This window comes from Pleuronectes platessa, chromosome 7, assembly GCF_947347685.1.
Source record: "Pleuronectes platessa chromosome 7, fPlePla1.1, whole genome shotgun sequence".
In the NCBI taxonomy this organism is placed as follows: Eukaryota; Metazoa; Chordata; class Actinopteri; order Pleuronectiformes; family Pleuronectidae; genus Pleuronectes; species Pleuronectes platessa.
The window spans coordinates 25,392,836-25,412,869 of NC_070632.1; the positions used below are offsets into that span (position 1 = coordinate 25,392,836).

The 20,034-nt window shown below is 42.5% G+C and overlaps 1 protein-coding gene across 1 annotated transcript in view; it reads left to right on the forward strand.

Annotated features, from left to right (window-relative positions):
• cttnbp2 (cortactin binding protein 2) overlaps nt 1-20,034 on the forward strand; it is a 91,983-nt gene that overhangs the window by 41,488 nt on the left and 30,461 nt on the right. The window contains exons 3-5 of the mRNA XM_053427381.1: nt 4,863-5,093; nt 12,228-13,626; nt 16,353-16,640. Coding sequence (XP_053283356.1) covers nt 4,863-5,093; nt 12,228-13,626; nt 16,353-16,640 — 1,918 coding nt within the window. The remainder of the gene's footprint in view (nt 1-4,862; nt 5,094-12,227; nt 13,627-16,352; nt 16,641-20,034) is intronic.

Genomic DNA, 20,034 nt, shown 5'->3' on the forward strand with positions numbered 1-20,034 from the left:
AACATTGTTTGTCCCTGTTGCTGCTGTACACCGTCCAAGGCTGGCGCAGGCCTTTCTCTTGCTATTCATTCTGTTCCTTTTTAAATTATAATCCAATTTGTTAAAATTCCTCCAGTCTGAAATATCTGCGGGCACGGACACGGCAGCTGCAATGTTGACTTAAAAATCCGCGGGGGTAACGCGACGTGAATGAGCATAGCCAACGTAATGACGTTGGCCTAAGCTGCGTAAATGTCTAGTAATATCTCGATTTTAATTGGTCCATGAATGATATGTAACGTAAAGGCTTATGCAGTATGATGAGCTACATCAGCTGTATCCAAACCTGTCCCTCCTGTCAGCGATCGCGCTCACGATACCAGTGGCAAGTGTCAATTGTGAGCGAGATTTTTCTGCCATGAATAGGGTAAGCCCATCATCTTCTCACTATCTTAGTTCAAAATTTAAAATATTAAATACAACATTGACTTCATTCACTCTATGTGTAGATAAAGACAGACCTGCGAAACAGGCTGCAGGGCAAGAGTCTTACAGCCTTTCATGAAGATCAGCATCAATGGCCCACCAGTGTCTAAGTTTAATTTCAGCAGGGCGCTGGAACTGTTCTTTGCACAGCCACGCAGAATAGCATGCACTGATGCCTCTTGTCAGCTGTGCCGCAAATAAGAAGATCCAGAAAGGAACTGTAAATAGTTGAATTTGCCCTTTTATGTGCATACAAAAGTTAAGTGTATTGTCCATTATTTGTATTTAATTTGCACTGTTCTTTAATTTTATTTTGTAGTGTCTGCATGTTTTCCACAACATTTGTACCTACTGTTGTTTATTTATATTGAAATAAACAGTTGTTTATTTCATTCATGCGTACTGGCATCTTTGAGCAAAATACCCCCAAAAATTTTCGCCGCGCCGCTACGCGCCGCGCCAACAGCACCGCCACACACCGCGCCAACAGCACCGCCACCTGCTTACCACCTTGACTGAGACATTTACTGGGGGAAACACTGCACTCTTCAAATGAACGATTGGCGATGAGATCAAATCGAATGCATATTGACTTAATTGGCCACAGTCCACTGTGTGCAAACTACTCTGCGGCTATATTAACCTGAACCAAATCATTAACCAACCTAATGTTAGCCTTATTATTAGACTAAACAAATTAAAATATGGCAACTCCATTTATTTATTTTTCTTTTCTTTGAACACACACACACAAAGTAACAACCAAAAAACCTTGTTCAATCAGATTCTGATCCTAATGTGGAAGTGAGGAGCAGCGTCAGGCAGACTGGGAGCTGGAATGGGCTCAGCATAAATATGTTGTGTAAATATTTACTGGAAGATCCTGAGAGTTGAAGGGTAATTTAAAGGTGGCCCGCATTGCTCCTGATTATTTACCTCCAGAGCTTTGGAAAGGATCACCTTTGGATGGTAGAGATGGGGGTTTCACTGCTGCTGGAGATTTCAGCTCACTGAGCTGGCAACAATCATGACGATTTCGATTTTTATGGAACAAAAACCTAAGATTTTGTTGTTGTAGCTTCTCATTTCTGAGAATTTGTTGTTTCTCTTGGTTTTATCTGAATATCGATCAACAATATTATGGGTTTTGACCTGTTTATTGGATAAAATATGTAAATGAAAGGCACAGACTTGGGAAGTGTTAGAGGCTTTTTAAACTGTGTTTTGTCATTTACAGCTTGGGATTGATTGCTCGATTTAAAAAGTTTATTTGCAGCCCAAGTCGAGTTCTTGATGTTGACTTTGTTATAACTGTAGGCAGCTGATTTCTAACTGGTGCATGTGACAACTTCTTAAGTGCAGTTTCATATGTTTTTAAGTGATTCATTATCCACTGTGAACATAGGTAAGGAGATGAGGCCAGCACACACCAAATAGAAAGGTGTTTGTGTTTATTAGAGAGCGAAAGAGAGAAAATTTGATTCTTTCCACTCCTACCTTTCCTCTGTGGTGTGTTTATGTTGGCCTGTTCATAGCCAGAACAGCAGCATCGAGCTCTGCCTCAGTTTGTCAGCATTCACCATCAATCTAAGCGCTGCTTTGCTCATTGTATCTGTGTGTGTGTGCTCATGAAATGTGTGTATTGTTCTCCAAACTCTTGTCATCTCCTTCTTTGGCAAAGCCTCCTGCAACACCTTCCTGCCGCCTGCTCCTCTCCGTCCCTGCTGTCCGTCCTTCAATGCTTTGTTGCTTTCTCACCTCCACATTTCATTGAAATGTCTCTCGCCTAGTTATTAATTATTCCTCCCTCACCAACCTTATGTAGCTGATAGAAATGAATCACTGCTCTGTCAAATAAAACCCCTCGAAACTTTTATTTACTCTCGTATTCAGCTTTGTGAAAGGGAAGGTAGCCTGGAAGCTTAAACATTAGGGCAGATGCGACGCATCATGTGGAATGTTGCTGCACCTAATCAAAGCATGAATTCACCCAAAGAGCAAGCTGAGGCTGAACCTGGGCACCTTTCTAATCTTTACGGCAGTCTTATTTGAACCTGCTCAGCTTTTTCAGTCTTTACGGTAGTAAATCCTGGCAGCACAAGGAAGTTTCCTTCTCTCACAGAACAAGAGAAAGTAGGAACAAAGAGAAAAGGAGGTGTTAAAGCTGTTTAGTTGTTGATATTTGTTGAGATTGTTCTCAGTGAAATGTAGTTAAGAAGAAAGGGGAAACTTGAACTAAAAAACTTTCCGAAAATTAAGTACTTTATTTTAAGATGCCTTTTTCAAAAGATCTTTATTAAGCTTTTAAACGCAAACCTTATTTCACTTGAAACGAGAAAAGAACATATATATTATTTAATTATTGGAAATCTATTATCAATGTGAAAATTAATAATAAACATTCTTAATAAATCATCCATTTCTGCCTCTCATACTTGTGTCTGGAGGCTTCTGCTGTTTTCTTTCTCTCCCTGAGTTATTACACTCTCTCACCACCACTTATGGTCAGAAGGTCTGGTGTCCATGCAGCTGCTGCAATGCAGCCAAGTGGGGTTTGGTTGGGTATTATTTGACCGTTGGATAAGTGTTCATCTGGTTGTGGTCAGAATGATTAAGAGCATGTTGGAGAGGGATAATGTTCCTGTAACTCTACTCAGGACCGAGCGATGCCAACTGCAGCAGTTTGGATAACACTGGACTTTTTCTGCGGGAGCTTCTTCAGAACTTCAGGGGCCAATCAGATTTTAGCTGGGTCCTGGCCCATTTACCCTCCCATCTAAATACATGAGTGTCTTTTTCCAACGCCAAGAAATAAGAGGAAAGATCAAATGTAAAAGGTTTATTTATTTGTTTATTTATTTAATGTAAGATTCCCAAAGTTCCACGCAGGTTTTCTGAACTTTGGTAAACAAACAAATCTCAAATCATACCTTACCTGCTGTTTTCTTTGAGTTTGAATTGTTATTGTTGTTACTGGCCATAACCTTCAGGCAGCGTTCACATGCTGTTCAGAGTGCATCTGCTGAACATCATTCTGTTTACATTCTGTTGGAAGGCAGAGCTGGATGATGAATAGTACACTTTAGAAGTAGCAGCTGTGCAGTTGAAGTATTTCTCTGTCGTGGTGGATCTCTGCAGTCAGTTGAGGCTGGTCTAGTTAAATCCTCCGCAAAACATATTTTGTAAGTATTTGGCAGGTGCTCAGTTTAGGCCTGGAATGCACCCATGATACGTGTTCTGGCTGTGATCGCTCGGTTTAACATTATGCTGGAATGACACCGCAGGCCTGCTGCTCTCACCTCCGACGCACTCTGAGGACTCTGTATCCCATCTCCATCTCATATCTGTAATCCGAGAGCAGCCGTGCTTGTTGCGGTGATGAGTGGTTGTGGAGTCAGGCAGGCGGGCTCTCAGTGGTCAGTGGTGGGGTGGGGATGTGCAGGGGCCGTGGCACGGCACAATGGACTGAACCTCCTCCTGAAGTCCTGAGGGTGAGGGAGGGGCTGGGTGCTGAATCTGCTTGAACTTAAAAGTAGAGTGGTATCACGCTAAACGCCTCATTATAACCATGAATATGTGCGTGCTCTCTTATTATCTCCTGTTTGATTTTAGAGGACATGCTAACCGAGGGCGTTTGGGCCAAGATGCGCTCTGGAAATGAGCCGCTGCAAGAGCATTCAAGAAAAAATAAAGGAAATCTTGAGTAACTATGATATCTGGTTAAGATAATGTTTTTTAAATGTACAAATTTCACTTTAACGTACCAATGCAGAAACATCCATAAAGATGATGAGCACACTGTGAAACATAACTACAAAATGGCTGAAGTGCGATACATTTTGAAACGTACATCAATTCTTTCAGACGCACACTGAAATCTGGACAATCTCCTGAAATTATTTGCAGGGGCAGTATGTGAGTCAGATGCTCTGGAAATTCTCCCACAGTTTTTCCCGTCTGCTCCCTTGTTAAAGCTCAGGATCCTCTTTTGATGAAAAAGAGGAGCCATACATGTAGACGTCAACTTGGGATTTGAGAGTTTTTAGTGATAAGGGCTGACCTCTCTGAGAACGAAACCACTTGATTTCCACAGCAGAATTTGCATCTCATACTCTACCCAGACAGACACTACCCCTTTCCTGAAAGTTCCTGATATTTTGTTGGTGTTGTGAATGCATCTGATTGGAAAATATCCTGCTGCATTGTTGATAGGTGGATGGTAAAATCAGGGTAATCTGCAGGCCCTTAAAAACAGCTGTTATGTGTATGTTCTAGTTTATTGTGGCGATACTAATTTTAAGATTCCTGATCTAAACATGGTCAGGATGGAGTCAAAATAACTTTCAGTCACATAGTGAACAAGTAAATAATGTTTTCTCCTTTTCTTCTTCTTCTAGGCTCAGAGGAAGGAGGTGTTTCTCCAGGAGCGATACGGCCACTACAGCCTGACCGACCCCTTCCTGGCACTCCAGCGGGACTTTGAATGCGGGGTCCCCAGTGGATCCACGGAGCGAAGGCCCCTGGGCTCCAGCCCCATCTCTGTCCTGGAGGCTGTCATGGCGCACTGCAGGAAGATGCAGGAGCGTATGTCAGCCCAGCTGGCCGCCGCCGAGAGCCGCCAGAAGAGGGTAAGACACCATAGTGTAGGAGAGTTTCTGTTAGTGGGTTTGTGGGCTAACCTCTGACTCTAACAAGGAAACTTAAAAGTCTTAGGTGCTATGGGAACATGTTGATCCCCCTAGCATCATGTTCTTTTCTTCTATCCTTTGTATCATGGAAAAAGTTACATAAGTCTCAACTGGCAAACTAGGAGCAGATTTTTTTTTAGATTGTCTGATTGTGTTCGTTATTATCTTAACCCGTTCAGGATTTGTTTTAACAGTGCGTTTTTTGGAATGAATACACAGATCAGCTGCACAGCAAAACGTATTAAAGAAAAAACCTTTGGTCCAAATACTATCTACTGCTTTTCAACACTTATTTATTAAAGCACTTTGAAGTCACATGTAATGAATACAGGTAATGGAGTGCCAATTATTACAACACATTTTAAGTTTGACACACAATATGATACAACTCCTTTTCACTAAAATTAGCATATATAGGCAGGTTTTTTAAATGGTGGTAAACCTGCCGAGTTTGTCTTTCTTGTTTTTCCCCTGTGTGTCATGTTTGAGTTCACGAACATGCCAAAATTGGGAGGCTCTCTCACCTCACCTCACCCTGCACGGTACAAAGAAAAAATGGCTGTTGCAGGTTGTTCCCAAGAACTATAAAAGTTTATTGCATTTATGTGCCAATGCCCCAAATTTTAATGCGCATCATAACTGCTGATCGGAGGTGGAGCAGATAAAAACCTCTCGACTGCTGAATAATTTGACACAGTAGTGAATGTTGATTCAATCCATTGATATTGCAGACAAGAGCCAGATGTTAGTGGGTGTCAATGTTAATAACATTGTTTCATTGCTCTCAGAATTAAGTTCAGCTGAGGCTTACAGGAATTTAGTCTGTAGTTTTTAAAGTATCCTGCCTTAAGCTCAATACAAATGTTGACCTGCTGGTGGCACTGGAGGGACCCATGAGGGGATCAGAATAATTAGGATTAATCCTCCATGGACCATGTTTGTCTCTACCAACTTTAATAGGAATCCATCAGGTAGCAGATATAGTTTCCTCTTCAGCACCAAGGTCGATAATCATTTACATTTAAAAACTGCATCATTTATTACCTTATAAGTTCAGTGTAACTGCTGCGAGTCAGGAGTCAGATGAAATAAAGGTAATTAAAGTCGGACATGGCCTGTGAATGTCATTTCCTCTTTGACCAAAGAGAAAACTGAAAATTGTCTTTCTGAGTGGTGTCTGTTCTAAGAATAGGAATGGCGGTGTGGGTATGTTGCATTTGTGTGAACTCAATTTGTATTTTCTTTTATTTCTGGTTTCGATGGCTGACTAGGTGTGTATGTTCTTGTACAGTCACTTTGTGAGGACATTTTGGCTGGTCCTCACTTTCTGATCATCACTGTTTGAGGGTTAAGACTTGGTTTTATGTTTAGAATTAGAATTAGTCAAGGGTTTGGTCCAGGATTAGGTTTAGGCATTTAGTTTTGATGGTTAGGGTCAAGGGATATATGTGCATGTGTGAACATCTCCAGCATGGTTTGCTGGAGACCTACTCTAAAAATACACATAGTAATTACCTTTTTTACAATAATCTTACCTTAAAACATGTCTTCACCTTAAAATGTAATGGTTTCTTTTATGTGGACCTAATAATAATGTGGCTGTGTAAACGGATTTAGGTCTCCACAACATGAGTAATACATTGCCTTGCATAAGTATTCACCCCCTTTGGACTTTTCTACATTTTGTCATGGTATAACCACAGATTCAAATTTATTTCATCGTGAGTTTATGTAATGGACCAACACAAAATAGTGCATCATTTGGAAGTGGGGGGAAGTATTACATGGATTTCACAATTATTTACAAATAAAAATCTGAAAAGTGTTGAGTGCATATGTATTCACCCCCTTTACTGTGAAACCCCTAACAAAGATCTGGTGCGACCAATTGCATTCACAAGTCACATTTGCAAGTCACATAATTAGTAAATAGGGTCCACCTCTCTGCAATTTAATCTCAGTATAAATACACCTGTTCTGTGACGGACTCAGAGTTTGTTGGAGATCATTACTGAACAAACAGCATCATGAAGACCAAGGAGCTCACCAAACAGGTCAGGGATAAAGTTGTGGAGAAATATGAAGCAGGGTTAGGTTATAAAAAAATATCCAGAGCTTTGAACATCTCTCTGAGCACCATAAAATCCATCATAAGAAAATGGAAAGAATATGGCACAACCGCAAACCTACCAAGAGGAGGCCGTCCACCCAAACTGAAGAGTCGGACAAGGAGAAAATGAATCAGAGAAGCAACCAGGAGGCCCATGGTTACTCTGGAGGAGTTGCAGAGATCCACAGCTGAGGTGGGAGAATCTGTCCACAGGACAACTATTAGTCGTCTACTCCACAAATCTGGCCTTTATGGAAGAGTGGCAAGAAGAAAGCCATTGTTGAAAGGGATCCATAAAAAATCCCGTTTGGAGTTTGCCAGAAGCCATGTGGGAGACACAGCAAACATGTGGAAGAAGGTGCTCTGGTCAGATGAGACCAAAATTGAACTTTTTGGCCTCAATGCAAAACGCTATGTGTGGCGAAAACCCAACACTGCCCATCACTCTGAGCACACCATCCCAACAGTGAAACATGGTGGTGGTAGCATCATGCTGTGGGGATGCTTCTCTTCAGCAGGTACAGGGAAACTGGTCAGAATAGAGGGAAAGATGGATGGAGCCAAATACAGGGAAATCCTTGAAGAAAATCTGATGCAGTCTGCAAAAGACTTGAGACTGGGGCAGAGGTTCATCTTCCAGCAGGACAATGACCCTAAACATACAGCCAGAGCTACAAAGGAATGGTTTGGATTAAAGAATGTTAATGTCTTAAAATGGCCCAGTCAAAGCCCAGACCTCAATCCAATAGAGAATCTATGGCAAGACTTGAAGATTGCGGTTCACAGACGGTCTCCATCCAATCTGACTGAGCTTCATCTTTTTTGCCAAGAAGAATGGACAAACCTTTCCATCTCTAGATGTGCAAAGCTGGTAGAGCCATACCCCAAAAGACTTGCAGCTGTAATTGCAGCGAAAGGGGGTTCTACCAAGTATTGACACAGGGGGGTGAATACTTATGCACCCAACAGATGTCAACTTTTTTGTTCTCATTATTGTTTGTGTCACAATAAAATTTATTTTGCACCTCCAAAGTACTATGCATGTTTTGTTGATCAAACGGGAAAAAGTTTATTTAAGTCTATTTGAATTCCAGTTAGTAACAGCACATAATGGGAAAAAGTCCAAGGGGGGTGAATACTTATGCAAGGCACTGTATGTGAAGCACACACACATTCACACACAGCGATGAGTTGTGGAAGAATGAAGCGAGAGGTAGGAGTCGGCTGTTTAGAGAGGAAAGCTGGTAAAGTAGATTTTGAGGCTGAGTGTCTAAAGTGTGTCTTTGCTTCCATCAATAAATGTAAATTTGCAGTTCCATTTGTGGCCTGATTACATCCTCTTATCACAGTTTTCACTGCAGAGCAGGGCACTGTTACCACATGTTTGGTTTTGCACAGTGCCATCGTGCACTATCACTCCCTCCACAGATCTTGGGTTTGGTTAAATCCGAGATTTGACCTGAAACCTCTAAAGGAAACTTGGTTGTTTCCTGTCCCAACAACGACCTAGAAACATAGCTCTGCAAAAACACAGTTTACCCTATTTAGCACAAAATAAATCAATATGTCACCTGACAGCAGCAGGGTATGAAGTCATCAGGCCAGGATGAATCATTGCAATGACCTATGACAATGCAACACTGCTGAAAGACTCAGGCTCAATGTATCTAGGGGGATCTTCTGGTTGCTGGGTAGAGTGAATTTCACCGGGATTGTCAGTGCTATCTTTATCCCCCTCCATCCGTTTCCACTCTTGTCATCCTCTGGTGAGTAAGCTGTTGAATTATCCATGAGGTCTTAGGCAAGCTGAAGGCAGGCTGGCATTTGTTTGTAACACACTCTGAATCGCTCTACGGTGAAGATGAAGACACCTCCCTCTCGCTCATCTTTTCCTCTTCGAACCAGTCATGAATACGGAAGGAGCCCCCCGCCCCGTCACAGCGATGAAGAAACACTGTATTTGTCAGTTTTGTGCAGGATGTCAAAGTGTTGTTGATGTTGTGATGTGAGGCGGGATTTGGAAGCAAGGTCTCCACCACTGGTGCTGAAATTCCCCTTTCTTAAAATAGAACTCAGGCCGCCTCCTCTTTTTCTTCCTTCTCTCATCCCCAGTTCTCCACAGTAGCTGAATCACTGCTTTTTTGCTGCAGCTTTCAGGAGTAAGGATAGGCTATTTTTGAAAAAAGATTGTACTTGTAATCTTCATTGAATATTTTATATAAGGGAACTGGGATCTCTGGTCCCGCGAGTAACGGAGCGTCCTGAGGTGACTTCACATTATCTCCACAAAAAGTTCCAGTTTAATCTCATTCAGTTTGTGATCACAGACTTACTCTATGTCTACGGATGACTTTAAACACTGCTGTGGCCATCATTGCACATTCAGTTAAGCAGGTTAACCATGCCATTATGTTGTATTAACCCATCAAACAAAGAAAAAACTACATCCTAATTGCATTCAGATCAACAGTAATCACCATAAGGATATAACATTGAACAAGTATATTAAAAAATAAAAACTGACCCATGTTAAATAATTTGTTATCTTGTGTGCCTACATTATCCAAACTGTTTCCAACAGTGTACATACTTAGATAAATTTCTAATTTTATCCACGTTAACGAGATCTTTCATTATAGTCCTCTTTTATTAGTTTCATATGCTCTTTATCTGTGGCTTTGTCTGTCTCTTTTATAACTTCCAAGACAAATGTGTGACAAAAAAAACACAGTGCTAGCCAGTTAGCCAGTCGGCTGTTTTTCTTGCAATGGATCATGATTATTTACTGTCTTGGGTTATGTGATTTAAACTATAATATATTGCCCCACAGAAGAACATGATTAGCACCTGAGTCACGTCATAGGCAATGGGGGTGAAGACAACAACTCCCATGACCCTATATTGCTTGATGACATCATCAAACTAGGTCTTTTGTTATTGTTTTGATCAAGAGACCCCTATCAGCCGGAATTACTAATTGTATGTTTACAATTAGTAATTGCTTACACACACACACACACACACACACACACACACACACACACACACACACACACACACACACACCTCTCAGACTGGGTAAAGACAACATTTTTTGGTCATAAAACCCAAACAATCGAGCGGGGAAGTGAGCTCTGATCACAAGTGGCTACAGGAGCCGCAGTCAGGACACAGTTTAATACCAGGTGTGAACAGACCGACTCAGAGCTGTCCACTCATCATCACATCTCTCAGGACGAATGTAAATAGCAGGTCTGAACATGGCCTTAGTAGTTGAAAGATTTTCAAAAGCTTTTCCAGTATTGCATTTCTGTCATAGTGGCATCAGTGGTTGCGGCGGCGTCTGTATGTAATTGCCGTATGCAATTTATAAAGGACTGCACATTGTGTCAGCACCTTTACAGCATCCCTAAATCTGTTCTTCTGAGGCATTAGGCTGCCTTACAACAGACATAATCCTCACCCAATTAGCAGCTAGTCGTAGCACCTCCTTTTGAGTAACAACTGGCGTTCCCTCAGCCCTCCCCTCGCTTTTAAATCCCCCCGCTCCTCCTCAGCCTCAGCTGGTGATGACATGTACTCCCTTATGGTTGACAACATGGGAGGAGGGAAGGATAGAGTGGGGGTCTCGGTTAAGACAGGGTTTGGCATCATTTTGAGGCTTGTTAGAGTGATGGGGTCTTTGCAATTGGGTGCCGAGCCCCCCTGGTTAAGCCCTGCTACCCTCTGTGAAGCCAGCTCTGAGCCAACAATAGCAGCAGTGCCCCAGATATAGAAGCCAGGGCTTTGACAAGTCATCGAAATTCAACCTTACGAAGAGACGCTGTGTCTCTGTGAATAGATAAATTAGACTCTCAATCAAAGCCACCCCCTTGCTGACCCAAACCATCGTTTATTGTATATAAACGATAGGTTTATTCACAATAAATCATCGTCTATTTATGAAAATGTCCTCTTATCCATTTAACTCTCCTCTCCTTAATTAAGCTTTGTAGTCTGACTGATTTATCTATTCTTTCCTTGAGAAATTCTAGTTTGTTTTCGCTTCGTGACCTGCAAAGGACTTAGATTTAGGTTGCATGGCCCAAGAATACAGCTGAGTTTCTATATACAACTCCAGCAGGTACAGTCAAATTTAAAATGCCGTGTTTGTAGCGAACATTTTGTCTATTGTTCAGGTGATGGATGATGTCTTCAGGATGAAGATTTGCACTACGTCACTGATGGGGCTGCTGGTGGGACAGGTGGTGTAAGAGTACCAAACGATACGTGTTACATATGCCTGTAGGAGATATTGGATGTTTGCCATGAGGTTCATGGATCTCATACAGCATGTACAGTCTGTCAAGGTGGTGCTTCGTCTGCTTATCTGTGTTTTTAAAAGGGAAAGAATAGATGCAGGTTAGCAGTATCAGTCTGTCTGTTCCTGAAGACGCCTGAGAACTTGCCCCCATGTGTCTGCTCGCATGTCATGCTGAGGTTAAAGCTGCAGCTATCAATTATCTCTATCTGCAGTAAATTGGAAGGATGCGCTCATTCTCAGGGAAGAACCCATAAAATGTTGGTGCGGATTAGGATCACGAGGCAGATCCAGGATTAATTTGACACTTTCTTTAATAGTGTGGAATATAGCATATGTTTTCATAAGTAGGAGCCTACAGCAACCTCAACTTTAGTATCTCTGGTAATGAGAAGGTATAAAATCACAAAGTAAAGTGAAGGCTATACAGCATAATGGAAGTCAAAGTATTCCTAAAACAGAACAAATAGAAATACATACACACATATAGATGGATTTGTATAATTACAAAAGACAGTGCAGCATCTACATGTATTTTAACGTTGTTACCAATTTCACAAGAAACAATTCGGTCCCTGGTATTTTCCATTGTGTGTGTATTTGTAGAGTGTTGCTATTGATCAGTGCTACTGTTCTCTGACTGTGTGTTTGTTTCTTCTTCCAGCTGGAGATGGAGAAACTGCAGCTTCAGAGTCTGGAGCAGGAACACCGCAAGCTGACGGCCCAGCTGAAGGATGAACGTGAGAAGAACAAGCACATTGTCATGATGTTAGTGCGAGAGTGCAAGCAGCTTGCCACCCGGGTGGTCGAGGAGTCGCAGCGCTTTGACGAGCTCCAGGCTCGCCTGGACGAGGAGAGTCGCACCTCTGGACGACTGCAGGAGGAGCTGAGCACCGAGAGGCAGCATAGCCAGCAGATGGAAGCCAAGATGGAGAAACAGCTGTCAGAGTTTGACACAGAGAGGGAACAGCTGCGTGCCAGGCTGGGCCGCGAGGAGACCGAGAGCCAGAGTCTGCGGCAGGAGGTGGAGCAGCTCAGGACTGAACAGGGCGAAGGGAAGGATGCTGCTGTTGCCCAACCTGCTGCTGTCACCAGCCCACCACCCAAACCTAAAGCTCTGATGTCTGTTTCCGTAGCCACAGAGCCCATCAGCTCTCGAACAGCGTCCTGCCAAACAGACCTTCCCCCCACTGAGGTTGAGGGTCCAAAGAAGACCCCCCTCACTATACCCGTCAAACCAGCCCCTGCCAACTATGTGGGCCTGAGCCTTCCAAAGACATCTGGCCGGGGAATCGTCCACAGCAGCTCAGGAGGACTGGCACAGACAGAGAACGGCGCAGAGGGCCAAGCCCCCCATGGTATACCCAGCGGGGTCAGTCCCCGTGTCCAGGCGGCCCGCTACAAGTTCCAGGAACAAGACCAAAACGGCACGGCGTCCCAGAGTCCACCATCCCGTGACCTCTCCCCCACCAACCGTGACAATTTTGCAGCCAAGCAGCAAGCACGTCATACAGTCACGCAAGTTCTCTCGCGCTTCACCAGCCCTCCAGCAGGAGGTGCTGGATCCCTGCGTCCAGGCCTGCCCCACTCAGCCTCAGAGGGAGGTCCTTTTCCCGGTCGCCTGAGCCACCCTATCGGCCTCAAGTCGCCAACGGTGGCCAGAATCGACCGGGGAAACCCTCCCCCTATACCTCCCAAAAAGCCAGGGCTCTCCCAGACCCCCTCTCCTCCTCATCCACCCATCAAGGTGGTGGGAGACAGCAGCCGCTCCCCTGGGGCTGGATTAAAACCAGCCACGCCCCAGCTGCCGCCCAAACCCGCCCTGGACCTGGTCCCAGCCCTGACGGCCTCTCAGGTGGGTGCCTGCCCCTCTCCAGGGCCTGGCCGGAGCCCTCAGCGGCAGCCGGCAGCAGCATGTGCAGAGTGCCCCCCCGTCATCTGCCCTGCCACCACTGTCAGTAGCCCTTCCTCCATAAACCCCCCTTCCATCTCCTCCTCCATTAGTGCTTCATCCTCCCGTAGCCCCCGTGCCTCAGCAGGCAGCCCACTGGCAACAGCATCAGGTAAAGGGGCTCCTCTCTGCTCCCTCTCCCTCCAGTTCTCCCCACTGCCTCTACTCTATAACTGTCTTTCCACAGCGCTAGCATAGCTTAGCATAGTGATCAGGTCATAGGGAAAGTGGTCTACCCACAGGAATGCAAAGCAGAATAGCACACGGGTCAAATCAGTTTACGTAAGATCCGATGTCTCCCGCTGCATTCTTTCTCTCTACTCATCTCTTTTTCCCTGCCCTTAATATGTCCTCCCTCTGGGCAACCTTCGTCTCCCATGTTGTCACGTTAGCCATGTCAGTTGTCAGTATCAACAGTGGACATTGACAATATGACGCTTACATGTGTGATATGTCGCAGCAGTAGGAGCATGTCAGGGTGATTTGAGGCAAACCAGACCTTCCCCTCACGTATGCTCTAATGGGTCTGTAGGATTCCTACCAGTAACCCCTGTCCTCTCTGAAGCTGATGCCAGAGGCTGCTCTCTCCTTCCCTCACCCTTTACCATCCTCCAGTAGCATGCCATATCCTCTCTTCCACTTCCTGCACGCTCCCTGATTTAGCTACTATTCACCTGTCTCACTGAGTGTCTGTCCAACCTGCTTCCTGTTCCATCAACACCTCAAAGCTGTATGTGATTAAGTCATATTGATATAAATGTTAGCATTAATATTTTACCTTGTCATGTGCTTGCAGTGTTTTGCTTCGATGGACTGTGCCGTATAATTACAGAATAATGCCAGTTTATTAAAACTTTGGTATTAATGCCAAGGTATTATTGGTCTCAGATAGAAAACACTGCTCATTAATTTCAAAAACATTTTGCCAATTGAGATCAGGGAGGTGACATCAGTCAGTCATCAATGAATTGTAAATATCTATCACAGTCACAGTTTGCAAAAGTACATGCGTGCATTACTCAACTAGAAGTACACATACTTGTGTTAAAAGAAGCAAAAGAAAAAGGATAAGGATAATTCCCCTCAAATGTCTTTGAACGGATAAATGAGCCTCTTTTGAAAACGTAAGGAGTAGAAAGTACAGATATTTGTTTAAATGTAGGAAGTAAAAGTGAAAATCGTCAGAAAAAAATACAACTAAAGTACAGATACCTGAAATCTAAAAGTAGAGTAATAAAGTAAATGTACTTTGTTATATTTCCCTGTAGAAATTCCTGTTCTTTACAGGCAGATGTGTCCTGATTTGACGATCCGTTTTTATAGCTAAGTTTGCCAAATTGAACTAAACTCCAGATCAGCTGTATGTCTCTGTTGGACTAAAATAATGAGATTGTGCTTCCTGCACACTGCTCCTTAGAACAAAAATGTGATAACACCAGTGTTGCAAACTCTTGATTCCATTGCCTCTGATTGCAGCATCTCTCCCACTTTTCAATCTGATAAAGAACAAATCTGAAGCACTTTGGGGAAACTCTGCTGCTTCCCAGATGTATTTATCACAATTATAAGCCATGCCAGAGTCTCACTTGTCAGCAGTCAAAAAAAGTTATATAGCCTTTGCACTTTTTCCAATTTCACTCTGTCTGAGTGGGCGGTGGTGGGGTAACCACAAGAGCTTCCATAACCCAGGTCCCTGAGATCTTCTGCTGCACGTCATCTCTGCTCTCGGTTGTATCTCTTTTATTCAGTCCATCAAACAAATGTGTGCACTGAAATTCTCTGTTCTGTCTTTGTCTAACAAATATGTATCCTCCATAGTTTAGAACAACATAAATCCATGGTGAATAGCAGCTCATTTAGCATGATGCCTCTCAGTAGAGCTTAATATGTGTGGTTAATAGCTTTATCAAATGTTGTTAGGTTTAGCGATTCATCTTTTTGTTCTTATTATTCACTTCAACTCTTTGTGTGTTTGTTGTGCTTGCTTATTGAGAATAATGCTTTATATTAATGTGTGTATTTGTCCACGCTTTGAATAATGTTTGTTTGTGGAAGATGAATGTGATCAATCATCCGGTTAATAATGTGAGTCTTTTGTCAAGACTTCAGCATGTGGATTCATTTTATCAGATACTTCATGAGCAACACCTTTAAAAACCTTCAATTACCATTACCCCCACGCTACATAGAGCAGGAGAACGTTATATCAGTGTCTGTCATAATTATTATTTACAGTTATAAACAACACAGTTAAATGAGATTATTGAAAACAAAAAATAACTACATAGAATCACACAAGGAAGATAAATCGATTGGATATTCTTTGGATATTCTTTTTGTGTACTTTTTGGATATCTGAGAGGTGCAGATCTGAGGAGTTAAGTATTGAAAACGCGTCAATATTTCATTATTTTTTAATATCGAAACCAGTTCATCAAAAAATAGTACTGACTACATCCGTTTCCTCTTATTCAGTCTAACGTATATGGCATCATTGAAACTTTACAACCTCTACCAGAATACAAGGGTTTGAACAATGTTTGTTGCACAGCATGAGCTTGAACTCACTCGGCCGTCAGCAGGCGTGTGTCTTCTGAGGTTAATAGAACCACTGATGTTTATGGTTCAACTCTTAACATCTTGTTCTCACCTGCTGTTCAGACAAAAGAGACTGTATGAATGGTTCTGAAGTGTGTTCTACTTCCCTTCCAACCGTCCACCTTTCTTTAAACCTTTACTCTTCCACTCTCAGCACTTCTAGTCACCTTCTCTTCCTCCTGCAACTCCGCCTCCTCCTAGTTTAACCTGTGCTGCTCCTGCTCCTCCTTCCCCCTGCAGGCTGGTGTCCCTCCGTAGTCTCCTCTTTAAGTGGCGGTGGGCCTGCTGCCCTGGACGGCGGGCACCCCCTGCTCCTCCAAGCTGCTTCCCAGGGAAATGTCACTTTATTGTCAATGCTGCTTAACCAACCAGACCCGACCACCACCAATACCACTACCACCTCCACCAACATCACCTCTACCACCGCCATGGAGAACAAGCCCAAGCATCCTGACCAAGACCACCACCTCTACCACAACTACAACCAAACCTCTGCCTTGTTTGCTGCTGCTCAGAACGGACACACAGGTAACTGGCCTTTAATTCATCAGCTTTCAAGACACAAACAAGATGTTGCTGCGGGTTCATTGTCTTAAGCTACTGTACCTCTGAAGACAGTGAGGTCATGTAGAGGCCTCTGTAAAGTTGACTCTCCAGAATTTAAAAGGTCGCACTTACAATTTACAAGATAAGCTCACTTTTTTTGGGAGCGTGTGATATTATCTTTACTACTTTTCCTTTTAGGGTTGATGGTGGCAGGAGTCAATCCAGTGTTGGTTTAGAGGCTGTGAAGTTTACAAGTCAATCTTAAAGCTAGTTTATACCTCTTTTACACCAAAACTAGTGGATAAACCCACGTTTTTTGAATCACGGGTAAACCAGATTTACTCGTGTCCCATTTCCAGTATAGGAGTTGGCCTTTCTGTCGTTTGTTTCCGATGTGTCATGTTCGACGTCACAAACACCCGAAACTGAGAAGTCCTCTCATATCGCTGTTTAGCCAAATTAGCACATTCAGCCGGGTGTCACATTTCCATCACTGTCGATTGGAGCTGGAGCCGATACAAACCTCTGTCAACTGCAGCATTATTTGACACCGGAGTGAATGCCGATTGTGTCTTATTGTTTTTCTTTACCAGTGAAAAAGGAATAAACAACCGTGAACCATTCACACCCAAAGGTTATCTAAATCTCCAAATTAAGCCTACCCTAATCTGAATATTTTGGACTATGAGTGGAAGCCAGAGTACCTGGAGAGAAATCGACAAACACGTGCAGACAACAACTCAAAAGCTCCAACTGATTCATTATTAGTTGAACAACATCCATCACTTAATTCACAACACAGAGTCCTACCCACACATGTTAAAGCAGAGGTTGGCCCACTGGGAACAGAAAGGCTGTGGTTTTGGTCAGTTGTGGGCTAGTTGATTGATTTTCAAAGATTAGTGCTCAAAGAAAACCTCAGAGGCTTGTGTTGATTATTATCGATTGATAAACCGAAGGTGATACACTTCAATGCAAACAAAGGCTTCAAACAGGATCGATTGTCCAGAGATGCTTGGCTGATATGCATGAAGAAAATAATATGTGATGAATTCCTTCCAGGATCATAAGAAACCACCATAATATCTATTGTAAAGTCAAGCTGTAAATACTGAGGTATGCATTGTGTTTATATTCAGACTCACAGTTACCTGCACACAGCAAGGCAATACACTAATTATAGTCTTATAAATAAACTAGGGATGCACCGATATGGAAATTCTTGGCCGATACCGATATTTAAAATAACAATCTGGCCGATAGCCGATACCGATATTTGTTTATTTTCTTTTTGTTGTTATTCATTCACCCTTTTGTGCCAGAAAAATAATTAAATCATTATTTAAAAAGCACTATTCATCACTCTTATCTTTTAATGAGCACAAATTGAATCAGATTTATGAAACAATCTCTGATTTAACTAAACTTTATTTAACAGAGACATATTAGGCCCATTTTACCGCAAGTTGAAATGGTTCCTTGGGATCTTAATGAAATGTCTGTAACATATTTTGGTCAAAATACCACAAGGATAATTTAAACAGTACCTTTTTACCCTGTCTAAAACAGCCCTGTTAAAGTATCATTATAGAGAACGCTCTTCTCATTGATTTACGGTAGCAGTATTGCCCGTTTATTAGATGTGTTACGGCTTCTATGTGTATAACGTATGTTGTCAATTCCCTTGTTACCTGTGCATGAGACGGATGAATAGAGCCGGTGCACATGAGAATAAAATACTTAAGCAGACGCTACGCTCATACTTTTTACGCCAAGTTACACTGCGTGAGTCAAGATAACTTAACAAGCCCTCCTCAGTTTTACCTGTTTTGAGTGTCGGGCAGAAATCCCACAATCGCACACAAAGCAGCTCTCTCTAATACAAGAATTATGTGGAGGGAAGTTCGCTGAATCGGCCACCTACTTCTTTTCACCACAGCTAATGATCTCAGCAGAAATGTGGCAGGACATCATTGCCTCTAAATGAACCGACGTTTTTTTTGCTTTTGTTGGCTTTTTGTGAGTTGAAAATGAAACGCCAATGCTCACTTGTTGTCAGTTTGAATAAACCCTCGCAGCTTGACGTTCACAATTTATGCTTCAGTGAGGAACAGTCGGTCAAAGCGGTCAAGAGTCTACTATATCTGCATGTGAAATCATTAGGTTAAATGTTCAGACTGACGCGGCAAAGTAAACATGGCGTGAACTTGCACCTTGTTCAGAGGAATTAGGGGAAACATCAGATAATAAAAACAGCACGAGCAGCGAAAGTAAAGGATTTGCATAGTTTAGAGAGAAATAAATAAAACTTCCGCTGCTAAGATATCCTTTCTGTACTTGATTCAGCAATTTTCTCCCACTCTTCCTGCAGATGCATTTTTTGTTTTGTGAGATTTTGATTCACACACAGCAGGTTGAAGATCGTTCTAGTCACATATATAAAGTGTCTGCTCCAAAATCTCCTGTTACTCAAGGTAGTTCATGTTGGATTTTAGGGTCATTGTCCTGCTTCGAAGAAAGATCATTTTTTAGTTTCACTCTCTTGATTTACCTGTGACATGCTTTGATGCATAGTGAAATCTGTTCTTCCCTCAGTCTGTGCAGTGCAATTTAATTTGTATAAGGCCACAACATACATAATCTGAAGGCTGTTTGCAAAGTAAGGTCGAGACCTCACTATATTATAGAGAAACCCAACAGTTTCGACAATGAGCAAACTTTTGGTATCTGGAGAGAAAAAACTCTGTCATTGACTGAAAGAAATTTCTTGAACCAAACAGAATGTCTGCAAATCCACAACTGCTAAGCACAACCGGTACAAATGCTTAACAGTTGTCAAATACTTAGTAGGGTTGCTGCATTTACCTCCGCTGAGGGAGTTATGTTTTCATCTGAGTTTGTTGGATATGGAATGGTTCAGGGAAGAACCCATACAATGTTGGATCCAATAGTTTTATTTTTATCACTTTCATCATTGTAGGATTGGGCATTTGCAACATTTTCGTAGATTTCAAAGAATCATTCATGGTTCTTGATGAAATAAGTAATGTCACTTTTAGTTAAGAGGATGGCTAAATATGAGTGTGTACATTTGCGTGCAGATCCAAACAAAGATTTGACTCCATTACTTTAAATGTGGTTCTGTAAGGGGACCATTGGTGAGAGACAGGCACTCTACTGAGAGACATTCTAGTTATTTACTTAAGCTCAAGAAATAAAAAGTGTTGCGTAAATAGTAGAAGAAACGCCCCTAATTAAACATTGGTTTGCTGCTGGGGTTGTATTTATCCCATTTCACTTAACAAATATGTAATTTTCCTACGGATGCCCAATCTTGGAGATGAGAGATGCAGTGAGAGGACAAAGATGCTGACAA